Genomic DNA, 21,676 nt, shown 5'->3' on the forward strand with positions numbered 1-21,676 from the left:
ATAAGTTCTTTTTTAGAAAGTTCTTAACACTAATTATACCAACACTTACCAGGTACCTATTTCTATCATAGCGGGCAAAATCACTCGACTTTATATCTCCTGCATGAGTGGTTATTAGGAAGGAAATACATATGGATTTTAATCATTAATAAGAAGGAACAAAAATAGTATCATGACTATAGATTAATTAAGAAAAAGTTAAGAAGTCAAATGCGCCGGAGCAATGAGTTGCTAAAGTTCCGAATGGCTCTTTTGAGCCGTAATGGTATGTTCAGTATTAAATCAGGTACAATGCACTTCGCCGTGTATTGTAACACGGCAGTAGGATTTTGTATATTGTTCATGAGTACATGGACGCGCGTGCGTGCAGGCGGACTGGTCGGAGCAGTTCGTGCTGAACGTGCACGGCGGGTCGGTGCTGCCGTGCGGCGAGGGCGTGCGCGTGCTGTTCCAGTACCCCGAGTGCGTGCTGGAGCGCGCCGACCGCGTGCGCGTGTTCGGCCGCGACGCCGAGCGCCTGCGCTACGTCGCCGAGCGCCGCGTGCGCAGGTGGGCCCCACTCCTCACTTCACATACATACACATGTAGCTATAGATGTCGAGAGAAAAGATATAAGACACACTCGAGCCAAAGGGCCGCCGGGAAGAAGAAAGAAGACTTCAACTCCACTGGCTGCAATAGCAGCGCACGGACGGATGACGATGGTATCGGAAACAGAAGGACTTCTTCAATAACTCTCAGGTGGACAAAGAAAACAAATTTAGTCGAGTTTCACAGACGCATCACATCCAAGTAGCGCATGGAAAAGAGTTCATTCGTTCATTCCTGTTAGTCGATACATGCCCTCTGAGATGTACAGGCGTCACTCAAATATCAGTACCATTCCCGGTCTCACGCTGCCCGCGCCCAGCGACGTCCCGAGACCTTGACTATGTCGTCTCCAGCAAATGGAGTGGACTAGCCGCGCCCTGGCCGCGCCCTGGCTTCGCCTCAGTAGGGGGAGTATGGAATCTTTGCGCACGGTGTCAGCTCTCTTTATATTAGGCAAAGTGAACTTTACGCATTAAGACTTTTTCTCGTCACTTTGTTAAAGAGCATCGGTTGTTATTACTCGTTGTCTTACAGTTTATAGAAATGGTTATGTGTCGCCTGCACACAATGCCATCCGATGGTTGGAAGCAGTTTTTGACAAGTAATTGATGTAAACGCGGATTAAAAAGGATCCGAGCGGCCAGCTCACAACGGACGAAACTGTAAACAAATGGAAAGCAGCGCGCGCCCGCGGACGCTTTAAGTAATTAATGGCGGCCGCTCGGCGCGCACCCAACAAATAATAAATTACATTTTTGCCAAATTGACTATCGACTTTACTCCATGTTTTATTTGACCAACAATAAATAAATGTACATTGTGTAGACTATTTTTGTAAATATATATGAGACGGTGGCAGCCTGGCTGCTGAAGTCTGTCATGACCGCGGGTTTGACATTTCGTCGGGAGAAATTGTTCATATCGACATTGGTCACTGAAGACGAGAGTAATATATTGTACAAAAATTTGATAACGGGACGTGGGAGACTTATTCAAACTGGACGCGCGAAAAATTGCGGTGGTCAGAGAAAGGGACGGGGTACGGTCCTCCGAGCGGAGGCCCGTGTCCCTCCCGCTGGTTGTGACGGAGGCGCCGCCGGCAGGGGGCAGCACGCGGCGTCGTTCGACTGCCGGCTGTTCAGCGAGCGCTACCCCGAGTACTGCTTCGTGTACGTGTCGCAGGCCGTGACCGGCGCCGTGGCCGACGTGCGCATGGACTGCCTGCCCACGCTGCCGCTGTCAGGTACGCGCGCTCGTATATTGTTCTACTGAACTGAGTTTATAAGTAGCTTACACGTGCCTATCTCTATTAGAGATATAGAGTATAACAATAGAGTTCATAACTCTAACAGAGACAGGCGCATGTTGACGCAACAATACTCGTTCACAGTACAGTTCAAGATTGTTCTATATGTCGAGTAAGTGCTGGCGAGAAGTATTGAATTTGTTACGAAAACAAACATTAGAGTTGTAGCAGCGTGAAGGTGTCTCTGGCGCGGCGCGCAATGAGCGCGTGCTGGCCCGCTACGCCCCGCGGTTGTCCGAGCGCGGCTGTTGCAGAGGGCGGCGCGGGCAGCTGGGGCGCGTGGTCGGCGTGGTCGGCGTGCCCGGCGCCGGCGCGCTGCTCCACGCTCACGCGCAGCCGCCACCGCTTCTGCGACTCGCCGCCGCCCGCGTACGGCGCCAAGTACTGCGAGGTAACTCACAGCGCCTCTCTCAAACTTGAGCTTTCGGCAAAGACTGCGATATTGACGGACGGTGCACGCTCTCTCACAATACTCCGCTGTCTCTTACCTACTCACTTCGCACCCACAGCGGTGAACCCGCACTTGACCATCAATTACAAAACAAGTCCTGTTTGAATCTTTAAACCCTCACTCTACCTTATACAAAAGATCTCTCAGTAACGTTGTCTTGTTTTTGCATGATTTGGTCAAAATGCTTTAAATATAGAGAGTTGACGCGGGCACAGTATCTGAAACTATGTGTTCACTAATAGGCAAATACCAAGCAACTCAAATTATAACAATAATTGTTTATCATGATCGAGGCAGCCAATAAACGGCCACTGCGAGGAGCGGGCCTCTCTCAAAGATCGCTCCGACGACAGGTCTTGTGATTCAACAATATTCAATAGTTTTTATTTTATTTGGATTGGCCTTAAAATGAGAAAAAGATGATGGAACTGTTAGGAAAGATGGGCAGCTAAGAGTCGGCGCAGACGCTAAAGTGCGTCGTGCAGCACCTCGCCTGCCTGCAGGTTGACTGTCTGCAAATCTCATACTCAACCGTAATCTCATTTGCTTGTCTCTATAAATTACAAGAACGATCGTACGCAAACGGAGCGCTGCGGGTGTGGGGCGTGTTATTAAAGTGTCTCGCTAGCGCACGGCGGAGAATTACACGTTAAGATTAAGGCCGCGCCGCCTCGCGCCGCTACCGGCTTTTAGTTTCAATTTCATATGTCTATAAGGTAGCATATATACAGGCGAACACCTTAGCTGACGGATGTTCTAGAACCGCACGCCTGTCCTTGTGCGACGATGGCGTCGATTCCGGCAACGAGTACCTCCGCGCTAAGCATCACTTCTCTAACGCCTACGAGTTATGCACTTGTGTAATTTGTGTGCTATTGTACACAAATTACACAAATGCATAATTTATTATAACTTAACATAACTTATTATAACTTATTATATTATATTTTTGTTAACTTTGACGGGCCTCAATATTTTTTTTATAACGATAACCTACAACATGTTTCTACCGATGCGAACAGGCACCGTCCTAAGGATATTCGTTTAAGGACCTCCTTTATTCTACAGCTGTGTCTAGTACTTATTGTTACCGGCGGAGCGTTGAAGTCTGCGCTCTGTTCTTTGTGTTTTACTGCGTTACGCGTTACTGGGCAACTGTCCAAACAGAAAAAAGTCTGATCGACTTTAATATCAGTTCTTGTTATTTGTTTATGTGCGATTTCGAATCATGCCGCCCAAAAAAGACGCTAAAAAGAAAAATGAACCGGCCGACGAGGACGCCGTTAAAAGACCCACGGTGTCGGAGGTCGAGAGGACCTTCCTGCAGCTGGAAGTGGCGGACTGCAACAGAAAGCTCGCGCGGTACCGCACCGCCATCGAACAGTACGAGGTGCGCAATGAGGAGCTGCAAAAGGCCTACGAGAAGTTGGACGAAGACCGCGCCGACGTCATCGCCTACTTGAAAAAGGTGCTCAACACCAAGAATGAGGAGAACGGCGAGCTGAAGGAAAGAGTTAAAAGCCTCGAAGAATTAAGGGAAGTCGAGACGGCGCAGTTCAAACACACGGTCGCCGAGTTGGAAAGAAATTTCAACGTGATGAAAGACCAGCTGACTTCCGAAAACAAACTGCTGTCGGGCAAGCTGAATACGCTCGAAGAGTTTAGAGCTCTCAAGACTGATTTGATGAGAAAGTTTGAGAAACAGGAGCAAGATTTCAAGGACCAAGAAATGAAGTACAAAAGACTTATTTACGACACCGAAAAGAAATTCGTCATCGGTAAGGATAAACTAAAGAAAGAGATGGAAGGCAGACTCTTGCAGCTCGCGCAGGATTTTCAAGATGTAACGGAATTAAGAATTGCGGCGTCTACTCACCGCGTCATCCGCGAGAACATAGCGATAAACAACGAACTCGACAGCATCCTAACCTCGCAGTCCAAGCTGGCGGACCAGAACGAGAACTACAAGGAGAGCGAGCGAACTGCTCGCGTTGCCATGCAGCTGGCGGAAGAGGAAAGAGACAAAGCTATCAACACTAGCATCGTTCAGCGAAAAGTAATCGATCAGCTAACCCTTGCCTTCCAAAAAATTAATAAAGAAAAAGCGCTGTCCGAGAAGAAAATCTATGACTTTGACACCTTGCAGGCAAAAATACAAAAGTTAACCAACGAAAACGACAATTTGGCTTTGAAAGTCAGAATTCTGGAGCAAAATCTTCATGCAAAGTTATCCAATCAAAACAAGTACTTTGTCGAATCCTCGAGAATAATGAAAGAAAACGCTAAATTGAAGAAAATATTGAAAGAAGCGGCCACTGCCATCCAGGCGGCGCTGAAACTGGACGAGTGGGCGGACACCGACGCAGCGCGCGAGGCCCTGGACAGACAGGTGTTGTTGTCGCGCCTGCTTGCCATAGTAACGCAATATCGCGATATCCAGAAGGCAGAATCATTAGAAACTATCGGGTCGTTGGGCAAAATATACGACGAAGGAGATCTCGGCTTTATCCCTAAAAGTTCAAAGAAATCCGTGGGTTCTACAACATTTATGGCGTCTTCTGTAGACTTGATAGATGGTGAACGGGAAAGCATTCCTTCAGTAGTATTGACGCCCTCGTCGTTGGGAAGTATTAAAACTATTCCGAGCATGCAAGTGCTGCCGCCCTCCACCGTGCCCATGCTACCAAAGAAAGAGAGTATTGCATCTTTCGTGACATCGTCACAATCAACCGTGGGCTCGGAGGCGACCGTGAAAGAGGAAGAGGAAGAAACCGAAGACATTGAGAAACAGCTCGTTAGAAGCAAACTTGAGATTCAGAAATCGATCATGAAGGACTTGGCGTATTCGCAAATGGCGTTAAGTTCGCAGGCCAAGTTTATAGAAGAGAGGCAGAAGTCGTTGCAATCTAAATCGGTCATCTTTGAGGCTCAGGAGGACAAGAGCGCTGTGGGTGAAGAGATGACCCGCGAGAGTGGCGTAGAAATTTCGGCAGGAGAAGAAGTCACCGAGGCAGGCGGTGAGCAGGACAGGGAAGCTGAACAAGCGGCCGAGGCAGAAGAGCAAGCGGGCGAAGCCGTCGAAGACGCAGACGATGACAAGGAAAAGGACGAAACAGACGCGCAGTGACGACGCGGACCTGGCGCTTATATCTTTTGAAAAATATGTACCGATTTGTTTTTATTATTAATCCTAATTAATTGTTACATTTACCTGTACCTGTACTTTATATTATTTTAAGAGTTTTGAAATAAAGTTTTAATGCGCATAGTTAACTAATTTTTAAATAATTTCGTTTCCGCGTAAATTTCTTGCTACAGCTTTAAGCATTTATTGTTTCTTTACGTTTCTAGCTTTGTTAAAATTCGTGTGAGTATTTGATCGTGTTTACTGTTGGGTAAAAAACAAAGCAGTCTTCGGAGTGATAGGCTTTTGTTGAACAACACATCATATGGCTTTGTAATCGGATTTCGCGCGCGGGAATGAAAATAATATGAACACATTCTACCATCGTACCAAATAAATATTGGTTATATTTTAGTGTTGAAATTTTGCTTAAATTTTCACGGCGTTAATGCTTTTTAACTTCAGAGTTAACATTTACTTCCTAGTTAACCGGTAAAAGATTATATTAAAGGCACAGCCAGACTAAATTCTTCAACATAACCTCACCATCATCAGGTACGAGCAGCAGCCCACTGTTTGCGCTCATTGCACGCAGTCGAGACGTGAACACAAAATGACACGTCCTCGTATCGAGTGCGCTCGGGTCACGTGACCAGTTATGAAGTAAAACCCTGTTAAAGTATTCAAATTTGTTTGTATGCTTCCACTGATTCAGAAAAGCGAATTTCTTCGACAGCAGGTGTGGATTGTTAGCGTTCTCTCTACTACGTCCTGTCCACACGCTTGTCTTCACTGCGATGTGCAATATACTGCAGCAGTAAATGTACTGAAGCTGAAATGGTGTAACTACTGAGAGAATGGCGATTGTAGTCGTCTATGATGATTGTTAATATTGTTATTCTGACTACTTTTGTATTTTGACAAATAATGCTATTGGGACCGAGTTTGGGTGTTGAGAAGAAAAAGAAGGATAGGCGTATGCCTTGCAGTGGGTGCCTAACGTAGCTTTAGAGGTGCGTACGGTAACGTAGTTAAAGGATCCATCCTTTTGATTCCAGTTTCTATCCAATTGGGTTCCGTTGAGATACCTTTCATGACCCATACAAGTAGTTACTGTAAATGGTCAGCTACCGTAAACAAATGGAGTGTCGGTGTGAGAGATGTGTAGAAGCGGGGAGGACGTGTCCGCAGGGCGAGGCGGTGCAGCTGGCGGCGTGCGCCTGCAGCGCGCGCGCCTGGGCGGGCGACGCGGCGCCGGTGGTGGCGGAGGTGGGCGCGCGCTGTCGCTGCGGCTGCGTGCTGCACCTGGCGCCTGCCGCGCGCCTGCTGGCCGGCTCTGCGCGCGCTTGCCCTGCGCGCTCCTTTTGGCTGCTGCAGGTACACCACCACATCATAGGTTTTCGTAGTGATAAAAACATCAGCCATAGAAATTCTGCCGATTGTACGATCATAGCTAGCGAGTTTATTTCATAAGGGCTCTCTTGAAACGGAATGTTAAATGCTTTTCGATTGACACCTCAGTCTTTGCATCGGTGTATGGCCTCGCGTTCCAGTAAAATATACAATGTTATTAGAAATCTTAGTCAAGATCCTTGAGGGAGCTCTCGAGGTTGGTTACTGAGGAGAGGCATGAGCATGAGGCACCGCGAGATGCGTAGCGAGAAATTGCTTTGATAACTTGTAAACCGTCGATACTTCAGAAAGAAGTTTTCGCTCAAAAGGTTTTCAGGTAAATTCATATTTTCAAAGCTTTTATACTTAATTCAGGCACAACCTTCAGCTCTCGTCAAAGGAGCGCGGTAAACTTTGTCCCGGCGGCGGCGCGCGGCTCGGGACTCGTTTTATATAAAATTAATGCGTAACATTCGCTCTAAACTTTACTTTCGCTCCGCAAATCTTTAATCGATAGCCGGGGAGTAGCTGCCTTTCAATTCTGACGTTTAAATCTCGTGCTGAATCGTGTAGGGACATGAAGCATTACCGAATTGATGCCTTAAATATGTAGACCCCACACAGCGACAGAGCGTCGCTCGCGCGCGTGATTGTGCCTCGATGGTAACCGTAGCACTACGGATAAGAAGCCTCGATCCAACACCCGGCGCGTCTCAAAATATCGTCAAAAGTTTTCAAAATATAATAAAACTTACCACAATCCGAATTTTTCATCATAATTGAAAAAAAAAAACATTTCATTCGATTAACTATATTTATCTTTCTTAAATATAGAACTATAAAGATAAGAATTGGCGAGTTTTAAAATTAAAGAAAATTGTAGTTAAATACGGATTCAAGTTAGTTAGCAGAAAAAGCGTGTTCGCGCTCCAAACTGCCTTGATTACAGCTCGCAGACAAATCTGCACTAACAACATATTTTGACTTTACTCACATATTTACAAGTTTTCATGACACATATTTATTAAATATAATAATGTATTTTATTGACCTAAAATAACAATGATAAAGGAAATTCAGAGAATATAATATACCTAAGAACAGTACAAGTATTACAGTGCAACCCGCACCCGATGTTACGATCTGTCTTATGAATACATACTTACTGATGTCATTGCTACAAGTTAGTGAAATAATTAAGATGATGAAGTTTTTCCAGTTTAAGTAACACATCATCATCGTCATTATTTCAACTGCAGGATTTCCATCGTTGGACATAAACTTCCTTCAAAGATTTCCAGTAAAAGACCGGGAGCGGCCTGCGTTAAGCGTGTTCCGGCACCGGCGTCCTGAGATAACGTTATATAATAGTCATTATTTATTTAATGACGAGAGTGCCTGTGCGACGCATAAGCGGGTGATCTTTCTCTGCTAACTTGTCAACATCACTGATGAAGTAATCACGTTGTTAAGAAACACACACACTTTTGCCTTCTATCACACAAGTTACTTTGTTGTAAATGTGAGACCTTAAAGAACAAAATGCACGTGCAGCTGTTGCAAGCGGAACTTGTTGATATTGATTGTGGCTGGAAACGTTCGGCTATTCATTAGTTAATCGCATTTAAGTCAAAATTTATGTTCGTTTCGCTGATGTTTTGCTCACTACGAGAATCGCGGATGGAAGAATGCATTAATTATACTCGTTTGATTGAATTAAAACACAGAAGACATTAGTAGAGTCCAAAAGTCTTGCAGCGGAAATGATCTTGTTTTGGTCCTAAATACACACTGTTTTTACCAAAAAAAAATGTGATACGTTCTCTTTGATACTTGCTGTTCACAAGAAATATGCGTTCTTATATCGTTATGTAAACAATATCAAGACGCACTTATCGACCGCTGTGCGGCGGCTGCCCGCGCGGACGGCGCTGCCAAATGTAGTGTCGTACAGACAAGCCCGCCAGCCCGCAGGCCCGCAGGCGCGCCGCTAACTTAGTACGCTTTAGTTTAATTGCAGTTCACAAATATCCGGCCGGACGATTTATCTTACGAGAGAGAGACCACAGAGGCGCTACGAATGCGGACAGCTCCATTTGTTCAGCTTACAGGCCTTGGTACTTTGACATCATAGGAGTAGAGATATATCTTAATTAAAATGAAAGATGCTTGAAGTAAACAGCAATATGTTCACAGAACTGCCAGCACGCACCCTTCTTTTGGTCGGAAGTCTAAATAAAAAAAATAGTAAAAGTCAAATATACGAGCACACTGCGGAGTGAGGGAGACGGAAACATCGTTCAGAGAGTAAACTAATTTAAACAGTTTACTATTGCACGACTTAACCCCCTGGCGGCAACAGGCACGGCCCGGACTGCGACGATCGAGGCGCAATTACTGCGCCGTCAATTCGCGGGCACCGGCGCGTGGCCGCCGCGCAATTAAGATCAACCTCGATTAATTCCCCGCCGAGCGACGCGGGCGCAGCGCGGGGACTCCGCGCGGCACCGCTCCTCAGTCGGCGCTAACTCCCCAGCGGCCGCTGCGCTGCCGCAGACAATGGGCAGATGCTGGTCGTTCGCCACTGAGTCTACTCAACCGTTTAATAATCTGTCTTCTACGAATTACTGTGACCATTCGCTCCATACGCTCTTTGTTGACTGCAGGTGTACCCACAAAGTAACTCCCCGGGGTCGTGTACATTAGATTGCACCGCCCTTAAACTGAGACACGTCTTAGATTTCAAAGAAGACTTAACGACCATAACCTAAAACAATAAAAGATCAGCCAGACGAGTTCACGCCGTCGGCGGCAGCGGGGACCAATGTACTACAAATGACACCGTCCCGTGCCGGTCGGGTTTTATCTAAATGTAGATATAAGCGTTGCCGGAGCTTCTCCGGCCACTGCTTAACCCATCACTAACGCTTTCCGAAGCGGTAACGTTCTGCTGCAGCAACTGTCGAACAAAGCTATGCCGATGTGTTTGTTGTTGCCAGTTATACCAATTACTTTATTCTTGTTGTCTTTCTCTTTTCGGTATATGTATACGTGTAACAAACTTAGATAAAGTGTATTATGATTATAATGTAGTGATATGTGAATGGAGTGTGTGTGCGCGTGCAGGCGGAGGAGGGCCTCGTGGTGCGAGTGCGGTTCGAGTCAGTGCGGCTGCCGTGCGCGGGCCAAGCGCTGCGCGCGCGCGACGGCGACTCGCTGGGCTCGCCGCTGCTGGCCTCCTGGGACGGGCCCGACGCCACCGCTTCGGTCAGATACTTGACTACTACACCAGGAAATAATACGAGGCATGAAAAACAGTATGATTTGTTTTTGTAATGCAGAGCGGCGGCGTTGAGACGACTGACGGCACGGGCGCGGTGGAGGTGGCGGGTGGGCGGCACGTGCTCGTGGAGCTGAAGTCCCTGGACACAAGCGAGCGCTGCGCGGGCGGCTTCTTGGCGCACGCCTACCAGATTGGTGAGCAGTCGACTTCCATACAAACGACGACGAAACTCTAACTAGTCTGGTGTGTTCACGTGTATGTGTTTGTAGAACCGATCCGTAACGCGTCCGCGGCATGGGCGGCGGCGGGGGGTGTGGGAGGAGTGGGGCGCGCGTGGTGGCGCGGCGGTGGGGGAGCGCGAGCTGCTGCCGGCGCGCTGGCTGCGCTGGCCGCGCTGGCGGCTGTCGCGCTGGCGCTGCACTCCGCGCACCGCACGCGGGCCTACCAGCGCGCCGCCGACAAGGAGTCCCTTACGGACAGTGATGGTAAGCTCAGAGTCACCACGACTATTGGTCACTCCAAGAGGAGTGACCGGCAGTGGTGGTGCGGAATCTAAGCGGTCAGACGCGCAGCGTGCTCGGCGTCGCTGGAGCTGGGCGTGGCGGCTGCGGCGTCGCGCAGCACGCTGCTGTCGGAGGTGGGCGGCGCCGGCGCACTGCGGCGGTTGCTGCCGGCGCGCGCGCGCCACTCGCGCCTCCGGGAGTCGCCGCGCGCGCACAGGTACCTCGAGCACACACACACAGTCCAGCGGTGCTGACGCTTGTTATTCAAGTATATCTAAGGATCTAGGTTCTAAATCTTCTGGATCGTCGATTGAAAACGCGGCACCGAAGTAGATGTTAAATCTCAAAAGCGCTGCAGCATATGTTTATCACTAGACGCTATAATAACTCATCGTCACTAATAACGTGGAGAGTAGAAAACCCGCGGCTGCCCCGCGATCCTCTGTCATCTACGTTATCATATACTCCGGCCTATACGCCGGTCTGACCAAATCCGCACCTAACAGATGTTACTGAGATCGTGGACATCGGTGAGACCTGGAGCGTATGTTCCCCGTCGCAAAGGATAAGTGCACCACATGGTTGAGGTCAAAACTGCGGACGTTTAGGAAGCACAACAGCCGCGTGCAGTGGTACCGTATCGCCGTCCGAGACGTGCCTCAGCGCAGTATTTGGAGCATTGGTGTATTCCGTATACCCTGGCGATAACTCAGGCAGTAACACACTGCAGGCAGATTAATTGTCCTATGGGTAGAGATGTTCTCTACCCATAGGACAATTAATCGCTTGCAGACCCTGAACTCTTTTCTCTTCTGAAACCTTTAAAAGGACATATTACTAGACCAACGCCATTTTCTTTTTACTCTATGACTGAAAACTTGTATACAAAACAGGAATTAAGAAATGAACCGAGCAAAAACTTAAGTTGCGAGAGAACGCTGTAGCGTGCTCCTCGGAGATGCCTAAAGTACACAAAGCAATTAGCTTTCCGCCCTCGCGCTGCCGTACAGTACGGGGAACGGGGAACGCGAGGAAGCTCGGGCTGGTGCGGGCGCCGGTGCGCGGGGGGCGTGCGCGGAGCGGGGAGCGCCGCATTGTCGGGTCACGCGCCGGCGCCCGGGCCCCCTGGGTTCTTAAGCGTTCATTACGCCGATTGAGTGGTTATGAATACGCTCGGCGCTCCTGTTGTTTCCCCGCGTTCATTTAAGGGGGCTCGCGTCACATCACGTCACGTCATAATCAATGCAAGCACTTACAATTCAAATCATTTAATTGTTCAAATATGAAACTGCGAGTCAATTGCGAAGCGTTGTTTGTAAACAGGCAGGAGAATATCGCCAATTCATGCAACTTCCTTCAAAAACATGATAGGTAGACGGGATACCAATTTTAGTGCGGTAGGCACGGATGTTATAGCAGTGTAGTGCACGTGCAGGGACGAAGAGGATGCTGCAACCGACGTGGAGGTGGAGCGAGACGACGCTAGCGTAGCCAGCGGCGGCAGCACGGCGAGCGGTGGTACGGGCGGCAGCGTCGCCAGCACCGGCAGCGGCGCTACGGCGACGCCCGAGGACGCGTCGGCGTGCAGCGCCCCCGCCCCCGTACCCCCGTCCCCCGCCATGTCCTCCCCGCTGCGTCGCTCGCGCACCGTGTCCACCACGCGCGTCTCTACTTCACAAGCAAGTTCATCTTTACTTAATTATGAACCTCTGCCGGAGCATCATTATGGTTAATTACTAGGTTTTGGTTGATAGTAACAGTAATGTACAACAGTGAACTTGGTTTGTTGACTTGAACGTTAAAATATAATAATTGACGATACAAAAGTTCGCGTAAAAGCCTGTTTAAAATAAAAATGTTTTGAATTTAAATTTCATGCACCTCTCTGTCCGGTCTTCAATATTTCATGATCTGTACATGTGTGTATCATAAGAGAGGATGTGAGAGGTGTGTTCTTTTAGAGTTCACTGCATGCTCACCCGGCGTCCAGTCGCTCGGAGACGGCGGAGCTGAGCACGAGCAACGCCACCGTTAGCGAGAGAGCAGACAGCGCGGCCGAGAAGGACAACAATAGCGCGTGGGAAAAAGACAGGAGCGCCAGCAGGGCTTCGTCTTCCACGTCAGCTGCGACATTAACTAACGTAAGATACCGCGTATTTCGTATTAGCACTACGGATTGAATTTCTCATTCGTTAAAAAAAATATGTCTGCATCTTCTTCAAGAGGTCTTCAACGCAAGTTTTACCAGAGCCCAATTCAACATCCGGTGAAATTGTAATGTGTAGTAGCCTGAGGCGATGTCGAGCTCCGCTACCTTACTAGAAGACCACCACCTCCTGCCGCCCTTAGTGCGCGGAATCCACAAATGCCACTCGTGCAGAAGTGAAAGTGCGCTTCAAAAAAAGTCCAGCTGTAACTAATGTTGTGTAAAACTATTCAATAAGTCTCCGGAAATGCCAGTTTATTTGTCAACGTACTCTCCTGTCTAGAACTATATTTTCATTCCAACACTCCCTTCCTGGCTGTTCGCTGGTTGTTCGCTGGCCGCTACGTAAAGCGATTTGACTTTGCTCTGTTTCAAGTTTCGATAACTTCTTTATTTGCGCTACATTTGTTTCTCTGCGGCTTCTTTATAGTGTCTGTGATATTGTAGTAGTCGCACAGTCACAGGGGGAGGAATCTCTAGTATAATATACAATACGATACAATTCATTGAGACGCGACTTTCAACTGGTAAAACTCTTTTTGACATGTGCGGCCGTTTTATCTTAATTTTTTATTTATTTGATAAAAACATTCCATTTAATACAATGATTTACTATCGACAATGCTGCCTTCCTCGGGATAGTCTTTAAAACAGTTCCACCTTCTGTCCTTTTCCCGAAACTTCGGACCGCATAATGTTCCCTGTACTATCTTTTTAAATTTTGTTCGCTTTAACCGGCCTCAGTGATTGAGGCGCGTAGTGCTGGATCCACGTTTTATTAATTGTCACTCACCGGCGCCGGCTGCTGCAGTTGTTTGCAATGAATGTACTACATGGTGCGTCTGCTGCAGGGCTGGTACTCGCCCGCCCTGAGCGGCGTGTCCTCGGCAAAAATCCGCGACAACCCTAAACACACCAAGGAGTCGTGCAACCGCAAGCTTCTGAAGTCGGACCTCAGCCTCACCTCGCACCCCGAGATGGAGATCGACTATTACGACTACGAAGTTAACAACGCAGGTAATGTAATCTCCGTCATCGTCGCCGTTATTTATTTATTATACGCACAGTTTTCAAACTAGGCTTTGTAACGTGTTCTTTATTGGAGCACAAAACTTTATTAAATATACTTTCACTTCATTATATATAGTTCATACATAGTAGTTACACCCACTGTCTGTAAAGCTCAGACTTTTCCGGATATAATTGGCCCAGCTTCAAACAGGCTCATAGAACGTGACTCGAGTTAGTGGTTTAGGAACCAATTATAGACACCGATGGTACCTCGGTGCGCGGTCGCGTGGCTCCGTCGGCACCGACAGGCACGCATCCGCTCCGCTGCGTGTATTATAAGTGAACGGATGTCTACTCATGGTTGCAGGTTCTGTTCCTGGCTCGTACCTAGGTATGGATCCGGCCTTTTTAGTGTGGATCCCGCCCATCGAGGACGGTGACATCATGCAAGAGATCGACCAGAGCATGCAACTGAAATATGAGGTACTCAGCCCGATTATTGACGGGACATCCTGCTGCGCATTGCGTATAGCTTTCTGAAATAGTCATCTCGTATATTATTTCGATCGTTGTAAATGATACTGGACTATTTATCAGGCGGTGGTGCCGAAGGTGCTGCGCCCCAACCCCGGCAGCAATTCCGAGTCGCCGGAGGAGCACCAGCCGGCCGGCGTGCTCGGCAGGAACTCCGACAACCGCACAAACAGATCCAACGAGTCCATTAAATCCATTAGGAAGGTCATGGATAGAGGAAACATTATACATCCGCTTAACTTCAGTATCAGCGACTTGCAGCGCTCGCCCAAAGTGAACAAGAAGAATAAGAGGAAAAAAGAAGAGATGCCTGTGTCCATAGCGATGAAAGAGTTGACGCCGAGCGCGCCGCGCCGCGACAGCAGCGAGTGCGACAACGCGGCCACGCTGAAGCGCGTGCACGACACCGCGAGGGAGAAGGACGCCACGCTCCGGCGCTGCGACGCAGCTGATCTGCGCTTCGCAGACGACAACTCTGACTCCTCACACGAGATAAAGTTCGCGGACGATTCCCCCGACAGCAACCGGCTGGCCGACCGCTACGAGATCGCGGCGTGAGCGACGCGCACCCGCCCTCCGGCACTCCGCACCCGGCACCGCACTCCTCAGTATTACGCACCTTCTCACGTTCGTCACCGATCGGCGTTCATCCTCCCCCGTATGCTGTAGGATTTCAACGTCAGCCACTTAGCGGTCCAAGATGTCGCTGTTATGAAATATATAGATACGATGGAGATATATAGAACTTACGTCACTCAGTGACGTCACCACATGCCTTCAGCAGAGCCTTAGGCCGCAATAATGTAGCTACCCCTTAGACAATTACAAGGACCAATGTAAGGTGCGATACGCCATTTTCACGCATCACAAAAAGTTCAATAAATTATTTTAAGAAAAGCCAACCCGCGGTCTCGTCTTGTCATTCGTCCGTCTCTGTCTTATAGGCAGTCGTCGCACTCGCACTGTACATTGCCATTTTCATAATTGTACTTTACGTTTAGATTAGAAGACTGACGCGGGTAGTGCAATAGGAAGCAGGCGCGGGCTCTGTGCGGATTCTGTTTGAATCTTTCTACGAGGTCGGTGTTCTTTAGCGAAGGGTCAATTTTAGTGTTATGAAAGTCATTATGCGATATTCGTACTCACTGACTTAGATGTAATTAATCCCAACACTCACCCGCTGTGACACTTGCACTGGATGTAAATTCCGTCTTACTCGACCGTTACGACGCGGGATTGTGATACTGACTGTACTTAACTATCAATGATACGTTCAATTCATTATAATTAGATAAATTCTATGATTATAAAAGAGAGAAAAAGAAGTTTAATTTTTGCCTGCGCGTGCGCCGTTGGCTGAACACAAAGTAGTATCATTGATTTTTGTATTAATTTACATACAAATATAAATTATTCTTCGTATTCATTTATATATTCAATTGTGCACTTTCCTTCTGTCACGATGCTCGTGCTGCAGTGCTCTACAAGCGGTTCACTACACACACAAGCATTTTTATTTGCTTTCAATGAGCGGGCACTAGCGCGCCTTTATCGTATATTCTTGATCGCCGCTCTCGGAATTCTCTTAAAACCTCGTTCATTTGACAGGAAGTCGACAGCGTACTTGTTTTAAAGTCTTTAGAAACATCGTATAAACTCGTACAAAGCATAATCATTGGAATATTTCGCCTTCTTCACCTCCGCGAGCACCCGCATCAAAATATTCATTTGATTTCGTTGCATCGATTGCGCACGCGGCGCTTCGTTTCCTTGCGGCGTCGCCCCGCTCTGCGCGCGGATCTCTACCAAAGCGCTTCTAGTCATTTTTGTTAATTTTTTTGTATTTTTTTAAATGTTTACGCTTTACGTTTCGAATTTATTTTTATTATAAATTGTAACTAAGCAATAAGTAAAAGAAATTGTGTTATTATTATTGATATAACTGTGAGTTCGTCACGGGCGCGGTCCCGTTGGATGTCGTCAATAAACGTTTTATTTTATAATTACTGTTGTTGTTTCATTTTAATCCTTGTTACACTAACTGATTTCAAAGATCTGCCTCAAGTTGTTACAATTTACTACAATATTAAGTTCACACACGAATATAAAACGATTTGCACAAACGATTGTATGCAAATACAGCCACAAATAAGATAGTTTAGTCCGTTTGTTAGTTCATGACAACTGTTTCAAGTGATAGGTTAAGTTTATTTTAGTGGGGCAGTAGATTGTCGCAGCCGTCATGCCGTCGAATGGAAAAGTCATTTTATTAACACAAACACTTATTTAGCCGTAAGATAAAAAGAACAGAAACTTTATAATAAATAAATATATACAAATTTACCCATTTTATTAATATATTGCTTCGTCAAATTTGATCACAAATGCGACGTCCTCCATCAAAACAAACGCTGATCGCCGGAGAAGCTGGCACCGGGGCAAGTAAAATTCCTCTGCATCTCTATGCGGTGCTTGACCACTGAAGGTAATGAACAATAAGAAATGTGTTTCTACTCCTCGAAAACGTCGTGTGGATGTTGTGGGAAAGCGTGACTGCGTTTTTCTCCTCAGACTCAGAATGTTTAAAGGCGCGGAACGTGCATGATGCAGCACTGTATCTCGGCCGGTGCGGCCGCGGCGCGCCGGACGAGCACGTGCCGTCATCTGCACCGCGAGCAAGTTCTCGGTTTGGAAAGTCGTGGCTGTATATATATATATTGTAGCGGAGGCGGTAGGAATGAGAGGTCTAGTAGATTAAAGTGAAGGCCAATTTATCGCTTAAAGACTTCCTTAAACCCTCTGGGTTCGTCAGCCCCGAGCACCGTACCAGGTCGTCGTACCGTGCTTTGTTAAAATATATCTACAACAATAGAAAGCCAGAATACGCCCGCGCGTCGCCGACAGCCGCACGTATCCGCGGGGTATCCATCAATCATTCACATCAGCCGACAGACGCGCGTCAGGTCAACACATACGGCCTTCCGCAGTCTTCATTATTTCTGCTCATGCTCAAGTCTATTGGCTCGCGGTCTCCGCCGAGATTCTTTCGGACCCGACGGGCGGCTGCAGCGTGCGCCAGGCCCCGCCCACTGCCACTTCGGACGGGAAAGTCCTCGCGCTTCGTTGATCATTTGGTTTTTGCTGATCTCCTAATTTATGATTCCGAACCTCCTAAAATAGCACCGTCCATCACTTCTTGGTGTCTTTTAGGTCATGGTACAAGCTATATAAAATAAAACGGTATAAAAATTACAACATTAGAGTCAAAGTAAAAGTCATTACTAAAGTAATGTTATTTTTTAATTAATGACTTTGGTTATTTTAGCTTAGAAAAAATAATGTTTGCGGAAAATTTCATTAATTTAACATTTGTCCGGTATTTTTTCTCCTCTTTTTTCCGGATTGCTTTTTGTCTTCAGAGAGTGTGGCTAGAATGCTTGGATTTTTTCCCCTGGGAGCTGTTTTTCGTCCGTTAATCTTTGTATGATTTTAATTTCGTTAGGAATATGCCTATTGATCTTCCCTCTTCCATTCGACCCAAATTTCATATAAATGTCTAACGAAAATTTAAATATCAAAACTCTAACAAGAGGATCTCCGTCTCGCTGATGTAATTTATTCCTTAATCCGTCGTTCGCTCAGTTCAATTTATTTGTTTGCTTTGCGAAATGTTTGGCGGTGGCCGTGTCGCGCGGCGCTTCGAATGTACTCGCTTGGGTACTCGCTGCGGGCAGCCAGAGCGCGCAGGATTACATTGCACCTGCGCTGCGAGCCCCCGCAGGCGACGACGACTAATCTCTCTAAGCAGAGACACTCCGCTCCGCAAACATAACTCAAGCGGGCGCGTGACTCACGCCGCGCGGCCGGGCGAGCCGGTGTGTGCAGACCTTTATGTTTACATAGCGAACCAAAATTAATTATTAATATTGAAGGCACAGGTTCGTCGAGGTACTAGCATTGTTCTTGTCGTAAAGCCTTCTATCGGAGGTCAACTAACATTATAATGTTTACGTTCGATACAGCCGCCCAAATACCGATCTATTACTCGGCGTTTCCGCAGGGCGAGACTTTGCCCCGTGCTTACTATTTATCTGTCACGCTCCCACTCGTCGCTCCATCCGCTGGCACGCAATTATATTTTTAAATTGACTCCATAGTAATGCCACACAATTATCATGTAATTTAATTGAAAAGCTTACCAAAAATTATTAGAAGAAGTACGACAATGCAGAGCATTAATTGTCTAATTGTATTAATGACACCTGTGTGAGTGATCACAGACTCGACTGAAGTTTTCGTGAGGTCTCATCAGCACCGCGCACGATTGCAACCCTGGCAGCGTTGTAAAAAATAACCTCATAGAAGAGCGCGAATACATTCTAGTTTCAATCAAATTGTATTCTGCTGGCATTCTTCTCTCGAGGCACACAAGAGATCGTTATAAATGATATAAAATAGAAGATGACATATACAAATAAATATATAAATAGCGAAACAAAGAGACGTCATTTTTAAGCCAGGAAGTATTAAACGATATATATAAGTTATAATAACAAACACAAAAAAGTAGGGAAACGTAATGCTCCGAAATTGTAAAAAAACTAGGTTAACATAGCGAGCCACCGAAATATATGGAACAGCGGTTTACGTACACAATAAAACAACAACATTTTTTATAAAACGATAGTAGTCCGCGTGCAGGCGGCGGGTGCATGGGAAATAAAAATAAATGTTTGAAAAGATAATAAACAATGGAGTCACAAAAGCGCTCGCTTTTCAATTTGCATACACGAAAACTTATAAATTTGTTCATATTACGGAATCTGTCTGCGCGACACGGACTTGACGGTAACAGAGTAATTATCAGTAACAAATAGACGAGCACCCAGGAGGCGATGCAATGACTTCGGTGTTAAGTTAACAAAAGTTAAGCTAAGCCGCTCAGAGTACACAAGCCTTCCACGCTACGGCCTTCTGTAATCCAAGAACACGTCGCGAACTAAATTGTACTGTCACTGTGTTGTACCCATTACATGCCGTGTATCCTTCTTTGCGGGGCTTGAAGAAATCAAATAAAAGTATAAAAACTTAAACACACTTTGCATGTGCCCTAAATACAGTTACAAATGCTGGGAACAATTACGTTTGTGAGTACTTGGCCGTATTGACATTAACATTGAGGATGTGGTTATTGCAGAGGACATGAAACGAATGAAACATCTCATGTCTTTATATAACAGCAACCACTGGTTTGGTAGTCAGCTAAATTAAACGGCGATATTTACGCAAGTAGAACGCGGGTTCAATTCCCAAAATTTGTACACTGCTGCCACTTGCAAACGGCTACAAAAACATAATAAAAACGAAATGTCCTGGAATTCGGAAACCCGAAAATAAGGTGTCTCCTCTCGCGAGGAGTCTTATGTTGCGGAAGTGAGAGCTTAGTTCGTCGCAAGTTGAGAACTCAATAAAGTCATAAAAAGCATCGGAGAAGCAGCCGCTTACTCCGCTTATCATTACTTATTTTACTTTTTACTTTATTGGAGATAAATAGTAACAAAAGGCAGTAAGAAAGCACAAACTTAGAAGCTTAGAAATATAAAATTAGTTACAATTGTTACCATATAACTATCTCACTGAGAACATATAATTATTTATAGCCAAACAATGCAAAAAAACAATTAAAAACATTACTAAACAGGGATCAAAGATTATGGTTTATATATTTATATTATGTTTGTTTACATATTTTTATTATGGTTTAAATTGTATTGTATGTACTCAATAATTTCGAACGAAATTGTTTTTTAAAAGATACGAGAGAGCACGAGAAAATATCAATATCACTAACATATGAATTGTGGAGGTCACACATTCTGAATAAGGGTGCGTTTACCGATATTTTTCTTAGCCTTTGATAAAAAAGAGAGATCTAGAACGCGTTCTTGCTGCAGGAATTCGAAAGTTTACCTCGGACAACAGTTCCGAACAGTTCCGACGAAGCTGTAGAAGCCAAAACGGCTAACAGCGCCCATCAACTTTCGAATATAGCCTAACATTGCCACCACAAATAATTTTAAGTGTAGTGGCGTCCATTAGAGAACGTCGATCCTTCAATGATGATTAATAATAATTACATGATGATAATTACATGTACATTTACGTTAAGGCATTGCGATCAACTTTGACCACCAACTCTCCTGATGGGAAGCGACCGCGTGGTTGAAGTTTAAAGTTCATTCTGACGCTGAAGAAGCCTGGCTGACAGTTTTTGTAAAATAAGAAAACTGCTGGTTTTCTTATTCTTGATCGTTTCATACACTAGCTGGCATTGACGCTTGGTAAGCAGCCGAAGAAACTCCATAGTATGAGGGTGGTAGCGGGCCGACCTACCTACTCATCTTGCTCATCGAGATAAACCGTGATGGCGTGAATCAGCGCATTCCCCAAAATGAATCCTATAGAAAATTGACAGGCTCGCTACCCGCTGGTTTTCAAGGTCGAGAAGTTTCTTAGAAACAAACTCATTATTACCCACAAGTCAAATAGCACACCGTTCTAGCTGGTCAAGAGCTACGAGTTGGTGTTTAGCCGAGCCAACTCAACGATCACAGTGATATGCCACCCACGTCCGGACCCGTGATCGGTACAGAGTAGCAGCCGCCCCGGCGACAGATACTGCTTGACCTTAATTAAGATACCCAGATTGTTACCAACAAGTACAGCCTTATAACTTAAAGTTATCCCTAAGAGTTCAAGGTGGGCTGTCGCATTTATTTATTTAGATCCACCTGCATTAGTTACAAAGAGATTACATACAACAAAAAAAACATGACACAAAACCAAATACTATCGGTACAACAAATTCGTCGGATCTAGGAGTTCGTATAAAAATAATGAAAACATGAAAATTAGCATAAAAAATAAAAACTTGAAATGTAATATCAAAATCAACATCCAAAAGCAAATATAATTCAAAATTATAACAAAACAATATCTGAAATTAATAATTAAAGAGACGTGATATAAAAATAAGAGATGGCAGAAATAAAATCAACCCGTCGATATAATATTATGAGTAGAATATAAAATCGATCCTAATCTTCGATTTGAATTCTTAGTTGGAAAATATTAATGTAACAGTTGTTTTTCAGTTTCGGCTGCACTAATTGGAGGAAACACGCAAGCAAGTATAGTTATTTATGATTGCTTTTTGAACTGAAAGGATTTTTTTTAAATACGTAATCCTAGAAATAGTGACTGTTAAAACGCGCT

The 21,676-nt window shown here is 45.9% G+C and overlaps 2 protein-coding genes across 2 annotated transcripts in view; both read left to right on the forward strand.

Annotated features, from left to right (window-relative positions):
• gogo (golden goal) overlaps positions 1–16,330 on the forward strand; it is a 77,903-nt gene extending 61,573 nt beyond the window's left edge. Inside the window, exons 5-17 of the mRNA XM_068761304.1 lie at positions 371–549; positions 1,695–1,834; positions 2,152–2,288; positions 6,664–6,849; positions 9,991–10,131; positions 10,206–10,341; positions 10,417–10,632; positions 10,720–10,867; positions 12,086–12,329; positions 12,612–12,791; positions 13,708–13,873; positions 14,235–14,350; positions 14,465–16,330. Coding sequence (XP_068617405.1) covers positions 371–549; positions 1,695–1,834; positions 2,152–2,288; positions 6,664–6,849; positions 9,991–10,131; positions 10,206–10,341; positions 10,417–10,632; positions 10,720–10,867; positions 12,086–12,329; positions 12,612–12,791; positions 13,708–13,873; positions 14,235–14,350; positions 14,465–14,959 — 2,484 coding nt within the window. The 3' untranslated portion in view covers positions 14,960–16,330. The remainder of the gene's footprint in view (positions 1–370; positions 550–1,694; positions 1,835–2,151; positions 2,289–6,663; positions 6,850–9,990; positions 10,132–10,205; positions 10,342–10,416; positions 10,633–10,719; positions 10,868–12,085; positions 12,330–12,611; positions 12,792–13,707; positions 13,874–14,234; positions 14,351–14,464) is intronic.
• LOC137933824 (cilia- and flagella-associated protein 157) lies at positions 3,577–5,486 on the forward strand. The gene has a single exon (XM_068777884.1). It carries the CDS (start codon positions 3,577–3,579, stop codon positions 5,473–5,475), a length of 1,899 nt encoding a protein of 632 aa, XP_068633985.1. The 3' UTR covers positions 5,476–5,486.
• Positions 16,331–21,676: the final 5,346 nt, after the last annotated feature.

This window comes from Battus philenor, unplaced genomic scaffold (genome assembly GCF_028537555.1).
Source record: "Battus philenor isolate CCGP_79_NKW_IND1 unplaced genomic scaffold, ilBatPhil1.0.hap1 SCAF_14, whole genome shotgun sequence".
Classification (NCBI taxonomy): domain Eukaryota; kingdom Metazoa; phylum Arthropoda; class Insecta; order Lepidoptera; family Papilionidae; genus Battus; species Battus philenor.

Excerpts from the sequence above, each read along its gene's own strand:
- LOC137933824 (XM_068777884.1), top strand. The coding sequence starts at position 3,577 with ATGCCGCCCAAAAAAGACGCTAAAAAGAAAAATGAACCGGCCGACGAG.